The sequence below is a fragment of the Scardinius erythrophthalmus genome, assembly GCF_964197995.2.
Source record: "Scardinius erythrophthalmus genome assembly, chromosome: 18".
Lineage (NCBI taxonomy): Eukaryota > Metazoa > Chordata > Actinopteri > Cypriniformes > Leuciscidae > Scardinius > Scardinius erythrophthalmus.
The window spans coordinates 19608952-19634255 of NC_138238.1; the positions used below are offsets into that span (position 1 = coordinate 19608952).

The 25304-nt window shown below is 36.9% G+C and overlaps 1 protein-coding gene across 3 annotated transcripts; it reads left to right on the top strand.

Annotated features, from left to right (window-relative positions):
• The first annotated feature begins 1038 nt into the window (after window positions 1–1038).
• hectd2 (HECT domain containing 2) lies at window positions 1039–23542 on the top strand. Of its 3 annotated transcripts, none has more exons than XM_081392655.1 (21): window positions 1039–1545; window positions 2255–2381; window positions 3164–3302; window positions 3401–3503; window positions 4432–4521; window positions 4662–4726; window positions 4838–4883; window positions 7407–7516; window positions 7916–8064; window positions 8184–8307; window positions 11858–11954; window positions 12323–12430; window positions 12718–12850; window positions 13280–13368; window positions 15641–15799; window positions 17526–17600; window positions 17772–17859; window positions 17976–18082; window positions 21444–21559; window positions 21648–21791; window positions 21875–23542. In XM_081392655.1, exons 1-21 carry the CDS (start codon window positions 1468–1470, stop codon window positions 21993–21995), a joined length of 2268 nt encoding a protein of 755 aa, XP_081248781.1. In that variant the 5' UTR covers window positions 1039–1467; the 3' UTR covers window positions 21996–23542. The 3 variants fall into 3 exon arrangements, with proteins under 3 accessions (XP_081248781.1, XP_081248780.1, XP_081248782.1); XM_081392654.1 differs by having other exon boundaries at window positions 1109–1545; window positions 2252–2381; XM_081392656.1 differs by lacking the exons at window positions 4662–4726; window positions 4838–4883 and having other exon boundaries at window positions 1327–1545; window positions 2252–2381.
• Window positions 23543–25304: the final 1762 nt, after the last annotated feature.

Sequence of the window (25304 nt, forward strand, 5' to 3'; positions counted from 1 at the left end):
CTAATTATTGATGGTCAATACGACTAGCTGTTTTATCCATCATTACTTTGAATTATAGATTGTCAAATTAAACAGCCTATATAAAGCATATGTAAAAATTACTTAGATTATAACTTTAATCTATATTACTTAGATTATAACTTTAATCTATGTCTATGTAACGCTCCAATTCACTGGTTATAAAAGAAGCAAAATATGTGGTTTGTTCATTCTGACACCTCTCGTCAAGGTCACAATAAGAGAAAGCTGATGCACAAGAACCTTACAATGCTCAGATTACCCACTTGAGACTTGAAGCTCTTTCCCTCAATTCACAGACTCAGAAAATGTACCTCTGTCAATGTTTCAAACCATATTTTTGGTGGTGTGGTGAAATGTTTTAAATAATACACGACTTATGCTGATACAGTAATAGCATGTTACAATAGGTTACATTATTCGTTAGCCTATTTATTATATTATATTATATTATATTATATTATATTATATTATATTATATTATATTATATTATATTATATTATATTATATTAGCCATATTAATCACGTTTCATCTAGGTCATATTTAGCACATTTGGCCACACCCCCCAAAATATGGTAGCCTGGGCCAGTGTACTTGGGCCGATTCTGGCGCGTCATTCATTGCCGCGTTTCACAAGAGTCCGGCAGCCGGAACTGGGCCGATTGATTTCTTCCGGCTTGCCGGTTCTGGGCCATTGTTGGCCCACATCTGTTTGGCTACCTGGGCTATGAGAAAAAAATCTTAAAATGTAACATTCAGTAGCACAGTGATATGCATGGTCTCAGATAGCCTATTTTAACAAAAAAATATAAACATATCCACTAGTGGACAGTAGGCTATGTGTTCACTTTTCTGTGGGCTATTCATCATCCTTAGTTACTTTTTATTTTTCGACCACCAAATTGTGATTGTGGTATTACCTACATACAAATATAGATTTTCGCTGGGTGTATGTTTAGTTCTAGAAAAGATTTTAATTAGAGGTGTGCAATAAATTTGACTCAGCAGCACGTCCCCAGTGTTACGTCGAGGCAGAGGCCGTATCCAAGTCCGTAACTACAAACCTCATCATCATCATCATCATCATCATCCTCAACAACATGGCGCCAGCGTACAGCTGGACTGCACACAGACGCCACGGCACTTCTTAAACAAGTTACTTCACTCACTAAACGCAGCGTCACGAAGATTTTTGTTGCTTTTCTTTTTACTTTTCTTATTATCCAGTTCATTTGTTCTCTTTGACAAGCAAAGATCAGCCCTTTTGGTCATCGTGGTCTCAAAAACTCACCTGCTTAGCAAAAAGAACAGACAGTAGCCTACTGGACTCACTACTCACTACTAGTGAAAGGAAAGTGAGCACTGAGATTACGCAGACGGGAAAAGTACTTTTTTTCCAGAAAAATAAGCCATGTAACTGTGCTCGAAAGGCTTTTCTTCAGAGGACATGCATCTAAACATGAGCGAAAATAACTGTCCACTTGAAGAAAGGGATAGAGACAGACTTCCTCCTATACTAAACCATGTAAGTTAAGTATTTTTCTGCATTTCATATCAGGCTATTGCAGACTGGTTGTAATTTACAAATATACAATATAACAAATACGTTATCATGAATGCAGCATTTTTTTTTAATCTTATCTTTATCTTATAATTTTTCCCTTTTTTAAACGCATCACTGATTTTGAATTGGACTAGGCTAATTATTTAGACTGGATCCTACGTGAAATTAGCCTACAGCTGAGACAACACACTTTTTGCAGTGTAAAACTAAATATTGATGGAATGTTTAGCTAAACATACTGCATGTGCAGTGCATTTTATCTTAGTGAGTATCTTAGTGTTGAAAACACACAGAATACATCAGACATTAATGTTCCGTTTCTGCAAAACAACACTGATGCTTCTGGTTACGCAATGAGTGACACAATCTCAATTAACAAGTTTTTGTTTACCTCCACTATTGTTTGAATCTGTTTTAATATGTATTTTGTACTTTGTAAACTGATACTTCTTGTTATTCAAATATTTGAATAAGAGGGAGGGGCATATTACTAGTACTATTTCTTTTTCTTTTTATGTTAATCTGTCCGTTTTGTGTACAGTAGTATAGCTACATATAGTTTATTGTAGTATCTGTTTTTCAGTGCCAAATGTGCACATATACAGGTGTACTGCAGCACCATTTATTTTCTAGAAATATCGGAATATAACGTGGATTGTTTCATCAGCAGAGCTTGGATCGTGGACCGAAATTCCCTTTCCCATCTTACGGAAGTTTCATCTCCACCCTGAATCACAAAAGAGAGTCAGGCAGCCATAGTTTTTCTTCTCCGTTCCTGCTACCTGCAGTTAAACAAGGTCAGACTCCTTCCAGTGATGCCAGTTTTGGTTAATTCTTGTTAGATATCTTAATTATCAAATACATCCACAGTCTGTGCAAGCAAAGGTTACTATGGCTTAAAAATGATATGCATGAGTGATTTAAAGGTAGTTCCCTTTTACAACATGGCAAAAAACTCATTGCATTTCAAAGCTGTCGATTCGGCTGCTCTGAATTAATAACCACTTCACTGTTTTAAGCAGATGATTTCCTTTCTTTGTCTTGGAGATCAAAGATGTTGTCTATGTGATGCATTCATCTTCAAGTCTCTGACAAGGCACAAGTGTGTTCACGTCTAACATGTCTTTAGCACAGATGAGCTGGGAACTCGCTATGAAGGCACTACATGGGCTGGAGGCTTGACGCAGTGCTAAAGCTCGTTAAATATCTCACTTTACCTTGTAAATTCACTGGCCGAACCCATGAAAACATCAGTTTTGCCTACTCTAGTCCACAAGTACAAATAGTTTTGTGAATTTTAACTCATCGATCAGCCTTATTCAGTGCATTTGTTGAGAATGAAAGGACTAGGGTGCATTTAAATAGAATAACAATTTGTGCTGATGGTAATTGCATGTCACCAGGTAGTTATTGGGATGCTGAGAGTCATTGTTTTGATAGTTGTTTCTGATAAGATAATGACAAATAATTGTTAGCTGGAGAGTGATTGCAAAAATCCCCTTAGAGGGCATGATGAACGGCCCACCTTGCTGATATTGTGAGTTGCCGTGTAATTCATTTTGTGTGTGTTTGTTTTCAGTAAGGGAGCTTCCCCCAATATTTCCAGATGTGAGACATAAGCATCGTATCTCTATTGATGTTCTCCCTCCAGAGGTGAAAGCTCGTTTTGTTTCAGAACCCATTATTCCCATTCGAACCAAAACCGTCAAAGAGTTTCAGTACGTACTTCTCCTTCCCTCAGTAACCCGCAGATTCACAGATCAGTTATATACTGATACAGTGAAGTATGATTAACCATGTCTTTGTCTGGCTGTAGGGACGATGTTGAAAGGGCAACTATCTCAGGGGATTGGAAGCAAGTCCATGATTTCTACTTGACCACATTCGACTCCTTTTTGGAACTCAATGGTGCCTTTAAGGTGTGTTGAAGCTCCCAAAGGTGTTGTTCTGGTTTCAAGTGTTGTTTTTTTTGGTCACATACTAGGTGTCTTTAACTACAATGTACTTACATAAAAATAACCGTACAATGTAATTATTGTGTTTATGTTGCATTGCAAAACACATTTGCTGCTATACTGTGGGATACGGGTAAGGTTATGGACAGGTTTCATGGTATAGTTAGGTTTAAGGCTAGGCTAATATGTATGGAAAGGGTCACAGTAATTATAGATGTAATTACAGCTGTTAGTTGTAATTACATGGTATTTTTTAAACAAGTACAATTTAAAAACATATATTTATACAGTAAGTGATTGTGTCAAATTATTAATTTAAATGTTAGTACATAGTAGTTAAAGACCTTTTTAACTAGGTTGCTGTTGATTGTTTTCATATTGCTTGAAATATCTATTGAGCATAAGTTTAATTTGCCAAATGGCCCAAATTAATCACAGCCCACTGTAAATCATCTGTTAATTTAGTATGTGCAAAATTTAACAACAATCATTTAATATATACAACTTTTCTTTAAATATTTCACTCGTTGCACAATTACTAATAGCATATAATTGACCTATCTAAATGTGCTTTTATTCAGACTTTTGAATAATGGTCATTTTATGAATGAACATCCTTTTAAGTATTGCCAATGTTTTTAATAAGAACTCTTGGAAATCTGTGGAAAACATAACCGTGAAAGTCAGGAAAGGAGGAAAACATTTTGATTTCCAAATGAATCAATGAGCTCATTGAGGGAGTAAAAAAGAACATCTGCATATGGTTTCATCAGAAAATGTTATTTTTATATGAGGTGAATGTTTTACCAACCATTTTATATGGGAAGTATATATAAAATGTAAGTGGATAAAAAGTGTGCTTAATGTTTTTATGTTGTAATGTTCTCCTTAGAAAGAAGCAAATGCTCCCTTCAACACTATTGAAGACTCAGGAATAAACATCAAATTTGTCAATATTGTTTATGATGCCTTGCTCCACACGGTACGTAAAGAAACTTTCCAAAACACAAACTGACTGAACTTCTCTTATAATTGAATTACACAGTAAGCCAGTGCACAAGGCTCTTTCTGTTGTTTTAATTTTGATTTTAACTAAATTGGTTTAATCTGGCTAATTTTCAGCCCGCGGACACACAGAAATCAGTCCTGAAGGGAATTATCAATAGCTTATTAAGAGAATGGAAAGGGTGAGTAGTGCATTGTGTTCTCTCACTGAAGGACTAAAAGAGGACATGAAGTCTTTGCAGAAAATTGCGATTAAAAAAGAATCACTGTCAGCTTTGTTTCTGTATTTTTAGGCCCCGCACAAAGGATGACCTTAGAGCGTATTTTGTTCTTGTGCAGGTAATGCCATTGTTTTTACACAGTTGGGTTTTCTTTTTGTTCATAAAGAAATTCATGATATTTTTTTTTTCTGTTCATCTCTCAAGAAAGCAATGCTTTCTTTTACTATAACATCCTGGCTCGATGAGTTGATCTTCAGTTTTAGTGAAGGTACTTTGAAACTGCTTTAAAGTTATCAGAATTTAAGTTAGAATAGAGTCAAGATACAGTACTGTTAAAAAAAAGTAGCTTCAAAACTAGCTACTAACATAAAGTAGCTAACTACTTTGAGCTAACTACATTGAAACTATTTATTAGGACACAATTCTAAATGTATAACAATAAGATAATATTGTTTCTTGTTCTGATAAGAGCAGTATTTATTTCAATTATATTTATTGTCATAATACACTGGCAGAAAAATACAACTAATTATATTTCAGCACCAGAATTTATATAAATTTGAAAACATTGATATTAGCATGTAACTAGTGTTGTCAAATGTACTGACTTGATACCGAAGTCGGTAATTTTGACAACACTACATGTAATTAAATAATGTGCAACAAAAAAGATGTGGGGATTGCACTTTTAAGTGATTCATTTATTTAATCTGCGAAATGTAGTCGATTTATGTATTTATTTGGTTAATTACGTGAACCGAATAAACAAACAAACTGATTTATCATAATCAATCATTCTCCTAACACTAACTAAAATACAAGAGAGAGAAAAGATAGTTGAGAAGAGTGTATCTGAATACTGCCTCAACTTGCTTAAAAAGCTTCTTGCACAATAAAATGTGATTAAAGGAGAACTCCGGTCAATTTTAACATTGAGCTCATTTTTTTGTAAATTTGGAGTGCTGTCAATACAGAGAACAATGACAAAAATCAGTGTTGCCTACACCAATGTTATCCTCTTTTAAAAATTTGCACCCTGTTGACTTCAATGGGGCAAGTTTTAAACCTGCTTTTAGCCTCTTAACATCCTTGATGTGTCATTACAAGTGCACAGCTAATGTGAGTGATTCCTTCAGAGTGATCACGGGTGAATCTGACTGCAGTAGATGTGAAAGATATGAATAAAAATTATGTTATTTCAGCCAGCGCACATACCTGTATTTTCTTCCTGTTTTCGGTCGAAGTCCATAGTAATCGATTGTCGAGTTCACGCGCGTGCGCGATCATAGGTAACTAAACCTATGCGTGTGACAATCGATTACTATGGACTTCGACCGAAAACAGGATGTAAATTCAGGTATGTGCGCTGGCTGAAATAACATAATTTTTATTAATATCTTTCACATCTACTGCAGTCCGATTCACCCGTGATCACTCTGAAGGAATCACTTACATGGCTGGGCACTTGTAATGACACATCAAGGATGTTAGGAGGCTAAAAGCAGGTTTAAAACTTGCCCCATTGAAATCAACAGGGTGCAAATTTTAAAAAGAGGATAACACGGTGTAGGCAACACCGATTTTTGTCGTTGTTCTCTGTATTGACAGCACTCCAAATTTACAAAAAAATTAGCTCAATGTTAAAATTGACCGGAGTTCTCCTTTAACAAATATAGTGTTGAGTTTTGATGTCACGCTACCGAAAATTTAGTTATGTTAGTGTCTTTTAGTTACTTTTTAGTCTTTTAGATACCCATACACTGCTGGCCTCTTCACTCCTCTTACTAGTGACCAAACCCATGGCATTAATTCAAAATTGCCTTCATTACACAGAACCCACAGACATGTGATACTTTTCTGTAATACCTGTAATTTCCATTTGTGAACCAAAGCAGTTATCTGTGTGCAATCCTATAGATTTGCACTTACAGCAAAATTGCTCTAATCTGTCTTTGAGTTGCCCTTTGTGTTGTCAGCCATGTTAAACACCCCAGGCTGAGTAAGAGGCGAACCGGAGTTGCAGGAAAGTCTTGATCTCCTCTCTCACCACATGGCCCATTGACTCTAGACATAGCTCTGCTCTAGTGCAGACAGATCATGAGCTAAGTGTTTACTTCACACATGACCAGCGCAGGCTGGCCTGGGACTGTCCAAATAAGGACACAGCAACTGGATTTCAGCCTGGGAAACCGTGGGCAGAGAGAGAGACGATGGCTTGGTTAGCAAGGATTCAGTTTGTTCTGGGGTTCAGCTTTTTTCTCTCCATTTGATGGGGATCAGTTGTGGTGGGAGTTTAGACGTTTTCATAAACAGAAGCATGTACAGATGTCGTCCTTTGCATATAGCGTTATTCATCTCCAGACTGTTGATGGGCTCCTTGACCTACATATACATGGAGGACACGGTGAAATTGAAAAGCCGAGGCAATTATTGGGCTGATCTGTCTGCCACCAATGTCAGGCAGCCTCTGTATATTGCGTTCACTGTGCCGAAGGAAGGGATGAGATCATGCTGGAGAGGAAAAGAGCTGGTTTCCGCTGCAATGCCACTTCTTATTAAAAGCCAGACTTCTTTCTCTGCTCCTAAACGAAAAGTTATATTTCCTTTTTGAAGTTTGCTGAAATGCTTCTGTGTGTCGCAGAACCCTCAGTACACCAGCCCTGCCACATATGTCATCTATGCACACTTACTGAGGCAAATAGCGGCCCTGGCTGAAGCGGACCACCATTTCCTGATGCACTGGTTTAAAAAGTGAGTCCGACGCTGTACAAGAGAGCAATTACCAATGGAAAAGTCTAGATCTTTTTGTTTTAAATAATTTATTTATTTTAAATACAATTTGTGCAGTTTGTACAATTTATGTATGAAACGTCATTATAATACACTGCCATTCAAAAGTTTGTGGTCTGTATGATTTTTTAAAATAAATTAATGCTTGACTTCATTTCTTTTAAATAAATTAGCTATTTGCCTTTTTTATCTTAAGTAGTTGTGAATTTAATTGTGAAATATATAAAGTCAACAAATAAAGTTGAATTGTGCACTATATAACAGTCAAGGCAGCTGGTGTCAAGGCATTACACAAACTGACAGTAAAAAAAGAAGTGTGTATGGATTATATCTCTCTGTTTACGATGTTTCATCTTGTAGACTGCCTCAGAAGCGTTTCAAACAGCTGGTGGAGCGCTTGCAGCTCTTCATCACCACCCGCCTATTTCCTGCCAAGCCAGAAGACCTGCCATCCATGGCCAAATGCTCTTGGTGGATTCCCTCAGCCACTAAAGTCCTCTCCCTTCTTAGTGAGTACCATTGTGCTAGCCACTAGAGAGGGCTTGGCGAAAGTCAAGATGCTTTCCCTTAATAATTTACCTGTAATAATTCCGAACAATAAAAATAATTCTAACATTGATCTTGACAGATGCGGCAAACAGCATTTCCTGTCTCCCTATCGTCCCTTTCACTGATTTCTACAACCTAACCCTGGACCATATAGACTTTATGGAGGATTATCACACGTGGCAGGCTCACGGAAATTCAAACAGGTGTGACAGCAAAAATATATTTTCAAAATAAAATATTTATTGAAACCAAGTCTTATTGTTTATGCAATTTTGCCTTTTTTTAAAGGATGTTTTATCAAACAATGATGCAAAAGTAAGATTCATGTGTGAAAGATAATTAAAATAAACTACAATTAGGTTAGGTTTTTAAAGAAATCAATTTTATTCAGTATGAATGCATTACATTTATTAAAAAAGACCATAAAGACATTTATAATGTAATTTTTTTTAAATAAATTGTATATAAATCAATCTTTCATCCTGATTTTTTTGTATTTTTTATCATGGTTTCTATAGAAATATTAGTACTGTTTCCAGCATTGATAATAAAAATGAGACGAAATGTTTCTTCAGCACCAATTTAGCATTTTAAATTGGCTTTTGAAGGATGATGTGACACTGAAGACTAGAGTAATGGCTGCTGAAAATGTATCTTTTTCAACAGGAGTAGATTACTGTCAGGATCACCAGTCACCATGCCTGTTTCCTTTACACACTACATTTCCCATAGTCCTCCCTGGTCATCACCTGCAAACCCTTCTTAATCACCACACCTGTCTGTTATCATGCTCAACTCTCCATAAAAGCCAGCACCACACACACAGTGGTTGTCTGGTCTTGTCCAATGGTAACCTGGATTGTTTTTATTGTTAAACGCTACTTACTTGCATCTACTTACCTGTAGGGATGGGCAAATTAAGCCTCATGAAGCACTGAGGCTTTCCTCTGATTGTTCCAGGAATAGATTCAAAGCTTCGAGAGTGTCGAAAACAGTGCCATCTGGTGTTTAGCAAAAATTAAAGCAGCCAAAACCCTGTGAAAGAATCTTCGTCGGATGAAGCAGTCACCACGCATTTCCTAGATAGTTTCATGTTACGTGCACAAATAAAAGCCTAACAGTTTGTGTGTGTGTGTTAAATTTCTCTCTGTGATAAATTAATTTAGCCATTAAGCTCTGGCATTTAATGCCAGTATGAATATCACTAGGATGTAATAGAAGAATAATGTACACACATATGTGAATTGCATATGGCAAATATTTTATTTTCCTGAAATAATTTGCATTCTTCATATTAATTGTATGACTGGGTATTTTAAAACGTAATTGAATAAGTCTGAATGAAAACTTACTCATAAAGTAAGATCTGGGGGTTCGAACATTCCGACACGCAAAATGAATCGCACACGTGATTGGACAGAAAGTAAGGCTTCGTTTGTAATTGGTCACGTGATTTCTGCGTTAACAACACAAGCCTCGAATCGCAACTTCATCTGGCACGCCCATTTATGCTCGACACGAGCTCCGACGCCTCGGTTCAAATGTCACATCACTACTTATCTGCATCTACTTACCTGTATCGTCTTCCTGTGATCCATTCATCTGTGTTCCTGCTTCCCTGGATTCCTGTCTCTTCCATTATTGTCTGTTCAGCTCCTACAAAAATAAAAGACATTATATCATCATCTTCAGCAATCATCAAGGTGTGTGTGGTGCTACTTACCTGTTTGGACTGTTTCATTCCTCATCCACTCTGGTTGTTGTGATTTGTGAGCTCCATTTCCTTTGATCTAGCCACTCTGATTCTCTCCATAATGCAAGATGGCTGCCCAATTGAATTCTACGATGAGGATTTATTTTGGAGTGGTTTGGACAACCAGCTGTTTCTCCAAGCACCAGCATGTGCTACCCCAGGTACTCTGGCATCATGTGCTGTGGCTCATCCTGCACCGTTGGCGAGGTTGCAGAAGACAGGACAGATGCGGTCTCCCCAACCCACTCCAGCCGTAATTCCGTTACAAGCCGGTTCCAGCCCCAGAGTTCAGTATCAAGCCTGTCCTGGCTCCTGAGTCTGCATTGGAGCTCACTCTAACCCCTAAGCTTGCATCAGAACCTGATCTAACTCCCAAGTCTGCTTCAGAGTCCGTACTCACCTGTGAATCTACTCTAAACTCCCCTTCGGTCCTTGTTTCTGTATGAGAGTTTTCCCGAGACCAAGAACCCGCTCCAAGGATCATAGCATTGCCAATTCCAATGGTCACAATGCTTCCAGTGAGTGATCTTCCCGAGTCTGCTCCAGTGAGTGATGTTCCCGAGTCTGCTCCAGTGAGTAATGTTCCCGAGAGAGAAGTTCCCGAGTCCGTTCCCCAGTCCGTTCCAGTGAGAGGAGTTCCCCAGTCATTTCCGGAGACTGTTACAGTGAGAGGAGTTTCCCAGTCCGTTCCTGAGTCCGTTCCAGAGAGAGAAGTTCCCGAGTCCGTTCCCGAGTCTGTTGTTCCCGAGTCAGTTCCCGAGTCCGTTCCAGTGAGAGGACTTCCCCAGTCCGTTCCCGAAAGAGAAGTTTCCCAGTCCATTCCCGAGTCCGTTCCCGAGAGAGAAGTTCTCCAGTCCGTTCCCGAGACCATTCCAGTGAGAGGATTTACCCAGTCCATTCCAGTGAGAGGAATTCCCTAGTCCGTTCCCAAGGGAGCGGTTCCCGAGTCCGTTTCAGTGAGAGGAGTTCCCCAGTCCGTTCCCAAGAGAGAAGTTCCCGAGTCCATTCTCGAGTCCGGGAATTTTCCGAGTCCGTTCCAGTGAGAGGAGTTCCCCAGTCCGTTCCCGAGAGAGAAGTGTCCGAGTCAGTTCCAGTGAGAGTCGTTCCCCAGTCCATTCCCGAGAGAGAGGTTTCCGAGTCTGTTCTAGTTAGAGAAGTTCCCCAGTCCGTTCCCGAGTCCGTTCCGGTGAGAGGAGTTCCCCAGTCCGTTCCAGTGAGAGGAGTTCCCCAGTCTGTTCCAATGAGAGAAATTCTCAAGTCTGTTCCATTGAGTGAAATTCTCCAGTCCATTCCAGTGAATGAAATTCCAGAGCTAAGCCCAGAGAGTGCAGCACTGACCATAATGACTCTGGTGTAGTGCAACTCACAAGTTTGGTCTGTTTCATTCCTTCATTTTCTCTGGTTGTTGTGATTTGCTACATTTGCCATATCATTTCACCCTGTTGGTTAATAAGCTGTTTCATCATTGTACTCACCGTTCTCCATGAGTCTGTATTCCATGACAATTACGTTTGAAAATATATTCAAAAAGACATTTTAAGTTATTTTAAATTGTAATAATATTTTACAATATTACTGTTTTTAAGCATAAGAGACTTCTTTCAAAAATATTATTAAATCTTACCCACCCCAAATATTGAATGGTAGTTAAATAAAAAAAAAACTATTTTTAATGGGATTATTAAAAGAAACTTACTTCAAAGTAAATGATGTGAATCCAAAATAAATTATGTGAATCTAAAGTCTTTATTTTAATAAAATCATGCAATTTTGTCTCATAAGTAAATTGACCGTGTTGTAAGGATGCTAAGATAAATTTACTGAAAAACAAAGTACAAATATATATATATATTTTATTTAACAGTATACACTAGTGGTCAACCAGTATCACTCGATTAATCAACCTCGCCGATGTATTGGTCTATCACTAGTGTACACTTTAAAGATACAGTTTAAACTCCTCCCCCAGACAAAGTCATTTCTGATCTATATTTTCTCAGGTTCACCTTCTGTCAGTTCCCTTTCATCCTGTCCACAGTGGTGAAGAAGGCTATTATCCAGAGAGACTCTGAGCAGCAGATGATCAGCATGGCCAGGGTGAGAATTCACATGCCTAAAGAGCTCTCACTATAGCCTTAAGATGAAAAAGCTAGTCTCTGTTTAAGAGAACATGTCTTCTAGTCTGAGAGTATTTTCTGATAACAATCCTAGCATGGGTGGGGCAGCGTAATCGCCATTCCTATGGCTCCCTCCCAAACATATGTGTCCAGACTGTAGGATAAACAGACATGTGGCTAGAGAATAATATCATCATACACCGCAAATAGGCATCATTCATATAAGAAATGTAACTCAGAAACAAGACATCTAGAGGCATGAAATAAAACCTAGATGAAGCCATGTTCTGCAAACTTGTTTCTTTCAGGGGGATGTTTACTGATAAATGCTCTGTATGTCTAATGCAGCAAACCCTGGTGGACAAGGTCTCTCGCAGGCAAAGGGTGGATATGAGTCTGCTGTTTCTCAACATTAAAGTTAGGCGTCTGCAGCTGGTCAGTGACTCACTGGATGAGGTAATACTGCTCGGTCCAGATCTGTAAACGTAGAATTGCGTCTGCTCCTGGAGATGTTACCATGAGTTCCTTTGAACCACTGAAAACTATTTAGTTCTATAGGAGGAAAGACTTTTGTATGGGCTGCATTACTCTGGATAAAGTAGCACAAATCTACATTTTGTTTTCTTAGGCTGAAAGGACTTTCAGGCAAAAGCGTTTACATTATATTCTGGAAAGTTCTGAGTCTGGCTAAGACTTAATTTGGAAAAATGGCCCCTCCATAAATGTGTTCCCTTTTTTAATAGCTTTCGAGAAAGCGAGCAGACCTGAAGAAAAAACTGAAAGTGACGTTTGTTGGGGAAGCAGGGTTGGACATGGGTGGACTCACAAAAGAGTGGTTTCTTCTCCTGATTCGACAGATTTTTCACCCAGACTACGGTAAGATGGTCAGGACAAATAGTGCCAGTCTTGGATGATATACAGCTGGTATATGCTGCAAAAAAGCAGTCTTGTTTTCCCATAAAAACATCTAAGCTATTTCTACAAATACAGTTCCTTGAGAGACAAAATGGCAAAAAATATTAAATGTTTACTTATCTTAACAAATATGTCTCCTCACTAACATACTTCGGAAAGGTATATGTTGAAAAAAAATTCCCAATAGTTGAGAATTTATACCCTAAAATTAAGTGCTTTTCTAATGGTATGGCAATTTTTATTATTTTAACTCTATTAATATTTTGAAGTCAGTTGTTACTTCATTTGCCTATTTTATATTGACAGTGTGTGTAAATAAATAACACAATCATGCTCATTCTGCTCGTTAATGTTTATTGTTCTATTCTGTGTCTGTGTGTCATGTTTCAGGCATGTTCACATATGTGAAGGAGTCCCAGTGTCATTGGTTCAGCAGCTGGAAATGTGACAACTACTCTGAGTTCCGATTGGTTGGAGCCGTATCCTTTCATTTTCCTGCAGTTTATACAGTATAGGTGGTCACGTGTGGGTGTGACAAACTTAAAATAGTGCATAAATATAGAGTCAGCTCCCACTTGGCACACACTTCTGAGGTTCATTCTCGTCCTTCTGTTTTCTGGTGGGAAATGTATTTTCTGCCACCAATCTGTGCTATAATGATGTGAAAATGGAGCATATGCTATTTTTATGCCATGTGATTTCTAAATGTTAATTACACAGGGTTATAATGCAATATGACACTAATGAAAGATGCACAGATATAGTTATAGTTATGAAATGGTTTTGTAAATGATGGGGTGCGGGGACAGGCACGTGTCAGTGTGGAGACCCGGTCCACACGGTGCTCTTGGGAATGTGTAAGGAGAGACACGGTGGCAGCCAAAGCCTGCCATGTCCTGCTTTTACCCCTCTAATTGTCCCCCTGGCTCGGGCTTCTTGATACATCTGGCTGCCGGTCCAGCGCACGACCTAGCCTGTGCCTGAGTTCTCTCTCCTGCAGCACAGAACTGCTGTGTCACATCAGTGAAAAATTATGAAATAAAGATTCTTTTGTTTTGTCCCGTTAGGAACAGCCAGAGCTCGGTTTGTGTTGTCTCATCGCTGCAGTCCTCATGGAAACTGTCCCGCCTGTCTGCTCTCTCCCCTCTCTCTCTCTCTCCTGAGCTGAGGACTTTTTTTCCATCGCCCTCACTACACATATGGAGAGCACATGGGGTTGAGTTGTCAACTACAGCTGAAAGCACTTACTCACAGGGCTTTTCACTTTTTCCTCTAAATGTATTATACACCTGTTGGGTGTTCTTCCATGCATCTTACTGTGATACTTTAGGGGATGTTGTGATATAAGGGAATATGAAAGAACTTGTGCACCACTTGTGGCACCAAAGCGTTTCAACAGCTTTCTTCATCTTCAATTGGTATTCAGTTGGGACGCTCAAACAGATTACAATTCCATTTGCTGCCACTAGTTGCACAGAAATGGGAAGTTGTGCCCCAAATGACGTACTAAACATTATGCAATTATACTATGCACTATGTACTGAACCATCTAGTGTATGGTTTTTTTAAGGTTATTATGTCATCCAACATCGGATAGTCAGTCTGATAGTCCCTCCCCCTCAGCTACATAAGGAAAGTGGTGACAGTTGAGTGCATGAAGAGTCCAACCACACTTTTTTCGGCATATCAAAGGGCTTTTTTTTTTTTTAAGCCAGTAGGCTTTAGTTTCCGTTACAGCCATAAATCATAATTTGCTACTTGCAATTGCTAGTCAAATACATGTAGGTTTAGGAGAGGGGCGTTCTTATTCAAATAAGCACTAGTACTTTAGCATATAGAGCAGCTCTGGCCTTCAAGGTCCACTTTCCTGCAGACTTAAGTTACAACCCTAATCAAACACACCTAATCAATCGGCCTTTGATATCCCACAATCCTGTGCATATACACTACTGTTCAAAAGTTTGGGATTGGTAAGAATTGTCTTTTGCTCAAAGTCTCTAATGCTCATCAAGGCTGCATTTATTTGCTTAAAAAAAACAGCAATATTGTGAAATATTATTATGTTTTAAGATAACTTTTTTTAATATTAAAAATGTAATTCATTCTTGTGATGACAAAGCTGAATTTTCAGCAGCGATTACTTCAGTCTTCAGAGACATGATCCTTCAAAAATCAGTATATCAATATATGGATTAAATCAATATGCTGATTTGGTGCTGAAAAACTTTTCTCATTATTATAATCTATGTTGAAAACAATTGTGCTGCTTAAATTTTTGTCAAAACCATGATTTTTTTTCATTATTCTTTATAAAATATAAAGTTTGAAAGAACAGAAATAGAAATCTTTTGTAACCATATAAATGTATTCACTGTCACTTTTAATCAATTTAATGTAATCCTTGTGCAAAAAAGTATTCATTTCTTTAAAAAAGTATTACTGACCCCAAACTTTTGAATGGTTGTGTAGTTTGGTAGGCTAATTTAAAGATGTGCATTTTTGTATCTTTTTTTTTTTTTTTGCTCTTAATAAAAGCTTTGCAACCGTTAAATATTTGCTTGCAAGCTCACTTGATCTTGATTTAGATCATTAGACATGAAAATAATGGAAAGCAAACTGTTAAAGGTGCCTTCATACTAACAGACAGCGGTGACTTTGGTTTCGGATACAGCCATTGTGTAACAGAAGGCTATAGGTGTGTGTCAGGTCTGTGAATCTGTCCAGCTGTGTGCACTTAACTCCATCTGTCAGCTTATGGGCTTGGCTGTGTATAACAGCATCACACTGGACATCCGCTTCCCCCCCTGTGTCTACAAGAAGCTGCTGACCCCGCCCATTGTGCCGTGTGACCTCGACACCCCCGTTGGCATGGCGACCCTCACCCTGGAGGACCTCCAGCAGATTATGCCTGTATGTACACAAGCTGTGACACCCCTCATGGCATAATATTCAATCCAGTCCAATCCTGATGAACACAGAGTTTGTAAGTCACTGATGAGTGAACCACCAGCTGTCATTGTGCAGTGTAACACATTATTATTCCAATATAAAGTAATGATATTCTGCAGCCCATATAGCTTATATGTACTATTTAGGATGTGTTTCTCATTATATGGTTGCATTGAGCTCACTCAGCCATGTATAAACAGTGTAGATGGCTGACAGAATAGTCACTGGAAGCAGAAATAGCTTTTGCGTTATCGTTTGCACTTCCAGGGTGTCAACCAGCCATCACAGGCTCACACACTCCTGTTGTCTAGTTTCCTGGATGTGATTAATAAGCTTCAGATGATGCATTGTTTGGTAATAGCACTCTGTTGGCTTACAGCTTTGCTGGTTAAGTCATGCCTGTCTTGTGATTCTCACAACACCCTTTGAAGTATCATGTTTTTTCTTCTTCTTCTTTTGAACTCCTTCACATGTTAGTTTCTCATGTTTTGTTTCTAATATAGCAAAATATCAAGTACAACATTTTCAATTACAGTTACTTATTACTGTTAATTATGAAACAAACAAGGTAGCAAACAAAATTGTCTGAAAGTCTGATTTTACTTACGAAAGTTTGGGGTCAGTAAGTTTTTCTTTTGAAGAATACTGGTGGTGTATACTCATGGTTTCGACATGAATACTCATGGTTTCGACAAAAATATTAAGCAGCACAACTGTTTTTAACATTTATATTAATAAGAAATGTTTCTGCCACCGCTGAAGAAAACAATGGACTTTTGACTCAAAACCCTCTAGTTAATGAGATATAAACATTGTAGCAAGCCACTTCACTGTTTGACAACTAGCCCTGCTCTCCCCTACATCATTACAGTTTTTTTTTTAAATGGTATATTATTAAACTTAGTAAGTTTTAAATACCTTTAATTAGAACCACATGGGGTAATCATGACTGAATGGTTCCAGTGTACTACAAAGCTAATTTATGTTTTCTTTGAGACATGATATGCCTGTTCAGATTCAGCCATTTCCTCTCCTGTGTCCAGCAGAGGGCGCCCAATATTAGCTATTTCTTCTGAAGCAACACTCTTTCTCATAATACAGACTAGTATGTTTGCTGAAATATAATGTACAAGAGGTTGATTGTATTTTGAAAAACTAGTTAAGCTCCGCTTTCATATTGATTTCCCTTCACTCTCCTGTTACTGCAAAGTCAGATTTAATTGAGCCAGATGTTCTGTTTTAACGGTCTCTGGCTTCCTCCAAACTTACATAACTGCCTGCGGGCGTTGTTTGCTTCCTTGTTTCAAACTTTTTCCAAAGGTAATGTGGACGTGGAACCTCTAAAGCTACTTTCTTAAAATGAAAAAAAAAAGCAAGATATCCGCCATTTGCCTCAAACAGTACAACATCTCATCTGCTATTACTGGTATTATTTTATTAGCCACACAGACTTCAAACTAAAATGAAGTACAGCCCTTTAACATAAGATTTAATGATCACACAGTCATGGATACTTCACATAATGTCACATATGTTGAGACATTATCATCTCTACTTTATTTTATTTTCAATGCAGTTTTTTATGATTTGTATTGATATTCCTTCCTCTGCAAAGGAGAAATACACATATACAAAGTTACAAATTCAGAATATTTGTCTAATGTAAGTGCTTGTGTGTACATTTCAGGATCTTGCTCATGGGCTTGGGGAACTCCTTAGCTATGAAGGAAACGTTGAAGAGGACTTTTACACCACATTTCAGGTGAGTCTTTAGGTGAGTCTCTAAACTTGACCTGTACAATCAGGATGTTTGCTCTCAGACTTTTCTCTCATTCCATGGTATCTAATAGATAAGCATGTTTGTCTGATTGAACTAGACGATCAGTTCTACAGATAATGGAAGCAGAGGTCATTTCTGTACATTTCCCTCTAGGTTTTTCAGGAAGAACTTGGAGTGGTCAAGTCATATAATCTGAAACCAGGAGGGGACAAGATCCCTGTTACCAACCTAAACAGAAAAGGTGAGAGAGTCTCCACTCTCTAGTTATGTGCATGACTGTGTTTTCACTTTTCAACATGAATTGCCTCATTGTCTTATTCCCGCTACTGAAGGATTGATCTGTTTGTCCCTGCACAGAATACGTCCAGCTCTACATTGATTTCCTGCTGAATAAGTCCATCTACAGGCAGTTTGCTGCTTTCTATCATGGTTTTCACAGCGTTTGTGCCTCAAATGCCCTGATGGTAAGTTTGCTGTATAGTTTTTGTCAAAGTCCTCATTGCATGGTAAATGAATAAGGAATTCTGAGGGGAATACTCTGGAAGCAAGTGAGTAGAAGCCAAGAAACAGCTTGACATTTCACTTCAACTAATCATTTTTAGCAAAGCAAGCTCTGCAATATTCTACTAGTGGCTCTCAGACAGAGAGAGTTTCAGAGGCAGGAGAGAGGGCAGGGTGTGTGTGTGTGTGTGTGTGTGTGTGTGTGTGTGTGTGTGTGTGTGTGTGTGTGTGTGTGTGTGTGTGTGTGTGTGTGTGTGTGTGTGTGTGTGTGTGTGTGCGTGCGTGCGTGCGTGCGTGCGTGTGTGTGTGTGTGTGTGTGTGTGTGTGTGTGTGTGTGTGTGTGTGTGTGTGTGTGTGTGTGTCTGTGTGAAGGCTACATCTGTGTATGTATGGTCCATCCCTTCCCCCTCTGTTGGAAGGGTGCCCTGTAACTGGGCCTGCTTTGTTTGTTCAATCTCCATACCATATCCAGGCTCTTCTGCTACTGGCTGGGAGAGACCTCAGGATTCAAGGTCAAATAGAATGAATACATAGAGACCCCCAGAAAAATGCAAGTCTCTAGCTCTGCTTAGCATGTCAATTGGAATCTGAACAAAGGCGCAGTTTCTTGCAGAATTTTCACAGCTCATGAGCATGTCATTTAACATGCTCTCTTCCATTTGTTTAAAAACAGCCAATCCTGACTAAATTAATGGCTAGTTTATGAGATTTTAATACATTTCATATTATTGAAATAAATATTATTATTGTAATTACTAATAAGTTACTCCAAAGTAGTCTGTAAGAAAAGACATTTAATAAAATATGAACATAATAAAAAAATATTTTATAATAAAATATAACAATTAATATATTTTTTATAATAATAAATAGTTATTATTATTATTTACTAATTATTAATGTTACATATAAATTCCTTTTGAACAAAACACAATAATAATGGAAATAAATATTGATTACAAAATGAGCTATGCTTGAAGAAGTATATTTCTATTCAAATTGGAATATCAGTTTCAATTTATATTTTGACTGAAAGAATATCCAGTACAATTTAAAGAGACCAAAACTGATATACATTATAGACTTCCTGAGCTCTTTAGACTCTTTAGATTCTTTTTTCATGCCAAGCTGTTGTACGGTGGGAAAATGTTGTTATTGTGATACATGGATAAGAGTGTTTTGTATCAGCAGAAGTTGAAGTTGTTTTGTTGTTGCTTGTTTTGCATGTTGGCACTATTTGACATTTCGTGCAGTTCGCTGAGTTAATAGTTCTTAATTAAAATTCTTGTGTCTTAATGCATGTTAAAGGAGTGTGTTGCAAACTGTGCCCTGGAATAGTTTGCATAAGAAAGCACATCTACCAATACACATTTTCTTTCTTATTGCAAAACTTTCTTTTATAAAAACAACACTTCATTGAACCTAAAACTACTGATGATGTGTTCAGTGTTCAGGATGAAGTGTATTTGTTGGATATTTTTCTCTATGCACCAGGGCAAATAATAAATTGAACGTATGTTTATCTTGGTGATGATCCAGCCTCGATTTAGACTTCCCAATATGGTGATTCCCCAGACTGCTCTCTTAATCAAGAGATGCACACAGAAAAAAAGAAAAGCAGAGGGGTAGTAAATTCATCAGACCATTTTAAGGAATGTTCAGCCTGTGAATCATTTGTTTCTCTCAGGGTTCACTGAACTGCACAATCACAGGATGCTTTGCTATGGTTTTTTTTTTTTTTCTCTGTATGTTGTAGGATCAGCTGTATATGTGTCTAGTTGGTTAACAGTGTTACGGTGGTAAAATAGTGTAACAATGAGAAGAAATAAACATGATTTCAGACCTCCTCTGGCCTGATTCCACTAACCATGATCAACTTTAGACCCTCCCTGTCTTTAGTGATTACGCAACAGTTGACTGTGTCCCTGGCTGCTTATGTAAGAGGCTCTGTAACAGTAATATCTGACTCGCTGGTCCTGGTGTGGTGTGAGGCGGGGAGGGGTGAGGTGGAGGGTTAGGGGGAGGGGAAGGACGTGGCAGATTGGTTTGGACCATTGCTACCTATTTTGTGGCTTAAAGACCTATCTTTATCTTTCGTCCTCTCTGTTTTTCACACTGTCTGTCTGTTTCTCAACACACTGCACAGCACAGTCTATGTACGTGCAGGGTGTGGCATTAGAAAGGGTTTCATGTTAATACCAGCACAGAGTAATTTTACTTTACTTTTATTTTACTTTACTTTTTCTTTTTGGTGTGTATGAAATGTGTGATGCAAACACAAATGCAAAACATTGTTTAATATGCAGATTTGACTGTTTCTTTAATTGTTTTTTTTTTTCTCTCTAGGGCTGTCAATCAACCCTTTATTTTAATTGAAATTTTTAATTAAAGCCATATTTTTTTATTAAATGTTAATAAATTAACATTTATTTTGTTGAACATTTAATTCTGGTTTATTTTGTCATGTCTTGCTGTTTTTCAGCATCTAGCATGACTTTTTAAGATGCTGTGCCAAATTAAAAGTGTAACTATAAGGAATGCAAATGCTAGAATGCATAAATTGGTCAGTTGGTACTTGTAGGATAATTTATTAACCCTTTTCAATGTGGTTAATTTTAACATTAATATATTAGGTATCAAACTAACAATGAACAATAACAATTATTTATTTAAACCTGGATTGGCATGAATTGATCAACTTGACTGTATAATTAATTTCAACTTAAATTGTATTAAACTGACTTTGAAAAATGTTATATAACTTAAAATAGTTAAAACAAATATTTTCACGAGTTAAAGTAATTTATAAAATGTTGTCATGGCTTACTGATCATATAATTTTTTACAGTGTACCGTTCAAATTGTTTTTTGAAAGAGATTAATATTCAGCAAGACATTAAATTGGTAAAAAATGACAAAGACATTTACAAAAGATTTCTGTTTTATATCATTTTAAATACTGTTCTTTTGAACTTTCTATTCATCAAAGTATCCTGAAAAAAGTAAAAAACATTTAAACAAAAACCTACAATCCCCAAACTTTTGAATGGCAGTGTACATTTATACATTGTGAGTTCATGTTTGCTATTGCTAGTGCTAAATAACTGTAATTAATGTTAATTATTGCTCATGTTCATGTATAGAACTTTACTATCAAGTGTTACCCATACTTTTTTGTTGCAATGTTTATGTGCAGGTGATTGTGTGTAATTAAATGCATAATTTTTATACGTTATTTAAATTAACAATTTTTCTACACAAATATGCATATAATTATAACTATAGAAGTAATATAAGGACTCATTAAATCTGTCATTTATGTAGCTCTTGAGGCCAGAAGAGGTTGAGATCCTGGTTTGTGGAAGTCCAAATCTGGACATGGGCTCTCTGCAGCGAGTGGTGCAGTATGAGGGCTACAGCAAGACTGACCCCACCATCCGGTACATGTCTTGTATACAATTTGTTATAGTCATGCTTTCAAATGCATGTCTATTAGTAGAAAAGTGACTGTTCTCTCTGGTGTTGCAGGGCCTTCTGGGACGTGGTTCTGGCCTTTCCTTTGGAGCTGCAGAAGAAACTGCTCCACTTTACCACAGGAAGTGACCGCGTTCCTGTGGGTGGAATGGCCGACCTCAACTTCAAGATCTCCAAGATTGATGTCTCCACTGACTGGTAATCATCACAATGGCTGATTGCAGTGAAACGACTGCATGCATGTTCATTCTCTTCAGTTTATTTATTCATCTTCTTCGCAGGCTTCCAGTGTCGCATACATGCTTTAACCAGATTTGTCTACCTCCATACAAGAGCAAGAAAGAATTACGGCAAAAGTTAACTATTGCCATTTCAAATGCAGAGGGCTTCGGATTGGAGTAGATTACAGTTGTAGATCTGATAATACAACTTATAACTGTATTCAGCCTGCATTCACTGAAAGATAATGGGCAATGATATTGATATTGATATATGATGATTAACAGCCAACAGGGTTGTGCATCAACTGAATTTAGATTTTTGAATGGTGGTGAAGATGTATTTGTAATTGTAGCATTGTTGGTTCATTAAAACCTTTTTTGAAAGATTTTAAAATTATAGGTTTATAGACTTCATTTCCCAGAATGCATTGCCTGTGTTAAATATCAATCAATTCCACTTCCTGTCATGCCAATTCCAATTCCAAATCGACTACCTGCGATTGTGGTCAATTCAGTTCACATTTACACTCATGAAACAATTCATTGGAGGATAACGCACAGCAGTGATAATGTAAGCTCTAGATGTAAAGTTTCACCAATATGACATATTGTGGATTGTGTGTACAGTGTAGTATTATTTTTTTGTGAACCAGGGTTCTATGATGAACCCAGTTAAGCTGTTCGTCTTTAGTCGTTATGTAATTTGGACTCCTCTAATGCCATTTTATGTGGTATTAGAATATAGGGATTTTATGGATAATACAGTGTATATTTGTTCAAGAAGCTCAATTGTGCTGCAATATGAAATGAAAACTAAAATGTTTTAGGATTTTCTCTTCAACATGGGCCTGGTCTAATGTCCCATGCTCTTGTTGAAAGTAGGTCAGTAAGGGGCTTGGTCTCAGCTAAAATAGCCTGGCAAACAGGCTGTCAAACTAACCCAGCATTCTTAAAGAGACAGCGCTTTGTCTCCAGGGTTACAGAAGCCCACAGTTAATAAAAGCTTATTTTATTAAAATTACTTAACTCAAGCATTTTCTCCATTTCTGATGGGCTTTTAAATTGTAGCTGTTAATAAACGTTAAACTTTTTAAGTAAAAGTTTGTGTCTGAGCTCAAACGTCTGGGTTTTTTTTTTTTTTTTTTTAGTGTAGTTTAGTAATTGTCGACAACCCTTTCTCATCCTCTCTTGGGCATGAAAGGAAGTTAGGTAATGTGATTTTTGTGTGTGTCAGTGAATGTTTCATGTTTGTTGACTAGCCATAACATGGATGAACTTTTTATTTGATTTTTTATTATTCTTTAAATAGAGTGGTTGACAGCAGTATTGGTCGCAACAACAAAAACATTATTTATTTTACAATTAATTCTCTGCTTTATGCCATCAGTTTCATGATTCATTTAGGACACAATCAGAGGTCTAGTGATACTGCAGTATGCTAGTAGATGGCCTCTAACTAGTGGGGTGTATATCAGTCACCCTACTTATCCTGGTTTGGCTTGCGTAATTGGATACTTTTAAGTGGTGTATTTTTGCATATTTGTGGCTCATGTGATTTTCTTTGGACTTGTGAAGTGGCTTTATATGTATTTATATCGTCTGTAAGTCTGAATCACTCCAGTGTTCATGCTATGGTTTTATCTTCTCCAATGACTGAATACAAATGTATTTACCATGTATTTATTTCAACTTTGCTCATTCATTTTTAATGAATAAAGTTATACTGCAAAGATTTTGTTTTGTTCTGTGATGAAAGAGAGATCCTTTAACCTGTATTTTAGTTAGCTTGGAGTTATTGCCACCTCCTGTCTAGAATGTGAGCCTAGAGCATTTCTTAAAAGTCATAAGAAGAATCTGAAGGTCAAATGAAGAACTACAGAGAGCACAACAAGAGCCGCATACATTTCACCTTAGGCTCTTTAAAAGAAAAAAATATTATTTGCTATATTTTTACTGTTATAATTTCTGCTGTTAAGAGTAATGTTTTTATGCATAGTCTTTTTATTCAAAAAATTGTTTGTACAAAAGTAGAACACAGGTAATGAATGACTATCTTCACTATGCAAAATATATTTATTTGGTGGAAATCACTATACACTAACAATCAAAAGTTTGGTGTCAGTAAGATTTTTTTATGTTTTTGAAAGTCCTTTATGCTCACCAGCGCTGCATTTATTAGATCAAAATACAGTAAAAACAGTAATATTTTGAAATATTATTACAATTTAAAATAATAGTTTTAATATTTTTAATAACGTTAGTTCTTGCGATGGCAAAGAGTTTTCTGCAGCCATTACTTCTGTCTTCAGTGTCACATGATCCTTCAGAAATCATTCTAAAATGCTGATGTGATGCTCAAGAAACAATTATTATTTTCAATGTTGAAAACAGTTGTGCTGCTTAATTATTTTGTGGAAACCAATATATTTTTTTTAGGATTCTTTGGTGGATCCTAAAACAGCATTTATTTGAAATTGAATTTAAAATCTTTAACGTTATGAACAGTGTTGTGTAAGTTACTCTTAAAAAGTAATTAATTCCTAGCCACTAATTACATCTTCGTCAGTGTAATTAGATTACTAGAGTACTAATTACTCTATATAAAAAGAATTGCATTGCTTATTAATAAATACTTTCTAAATCCTATTTCAACCTCTGCCAGTTGAACAATACAAGGATGTAAATGAAACTGCTCTTTTAATTCTTTCAAATAAATAATATAAAATTGCATAAATTATTCTTGAACTGACCAATGTATTTAAAGGGAGAAGGTTACATTAAAAACAAATTTAGATGTTAAATCCACTATTGTTTTATTTAGAATTGTTCTATACAGTAATTAAAGGGTTAGTTCACCCAAAAATGTAATTTCTGTCATTAATTACTCACCCTCATGTCGTCAAAAACCCATAAGACCTTCATTCATCTTCGGAACACAAATTAAGATATTTTTGATGAAATCCGAGAGGTTTCTGAATCTGCCATAGACAGCAAATTTCAGGGTCCAGAAAGGTAGTAAAGACTATTGTTAAAATAGTCCATGGTGACTACAGTGGTTCAACCTTAATGTTATGAAGCGACGAGAATACTTTTTGTGCACAAAAAAACAAACAAACCTCTTGGATTTCATCAAAAATATCTTAATTTGTGTTCCGAAGGTTTTACGGGTTTGGAACGACATATGGGTGAGTAATTAATGACAGAAATTCATTTTTGAGTGAACTAACCCTTTAATGCAGTTACATCAGAAGTAATTGTAATCAAATTACAGAAAAATTAAGAGTAATCCCTTACTTTACTTGTTCAAGGGAAAAGTAATTAAATTACAGTAATTCAATACTTAATACATTACACCCAACACTGGTTATAAATGCCTTTAATGTCACTTTTAATATATGCTAGCTGAAAAAAAAAAAAAAAAAAAAAAAAAAAATCTTACCTCAAATTTGAATGTAAGTAGTCAACCAGGTAGTCACTTCCCCAAAGTCAT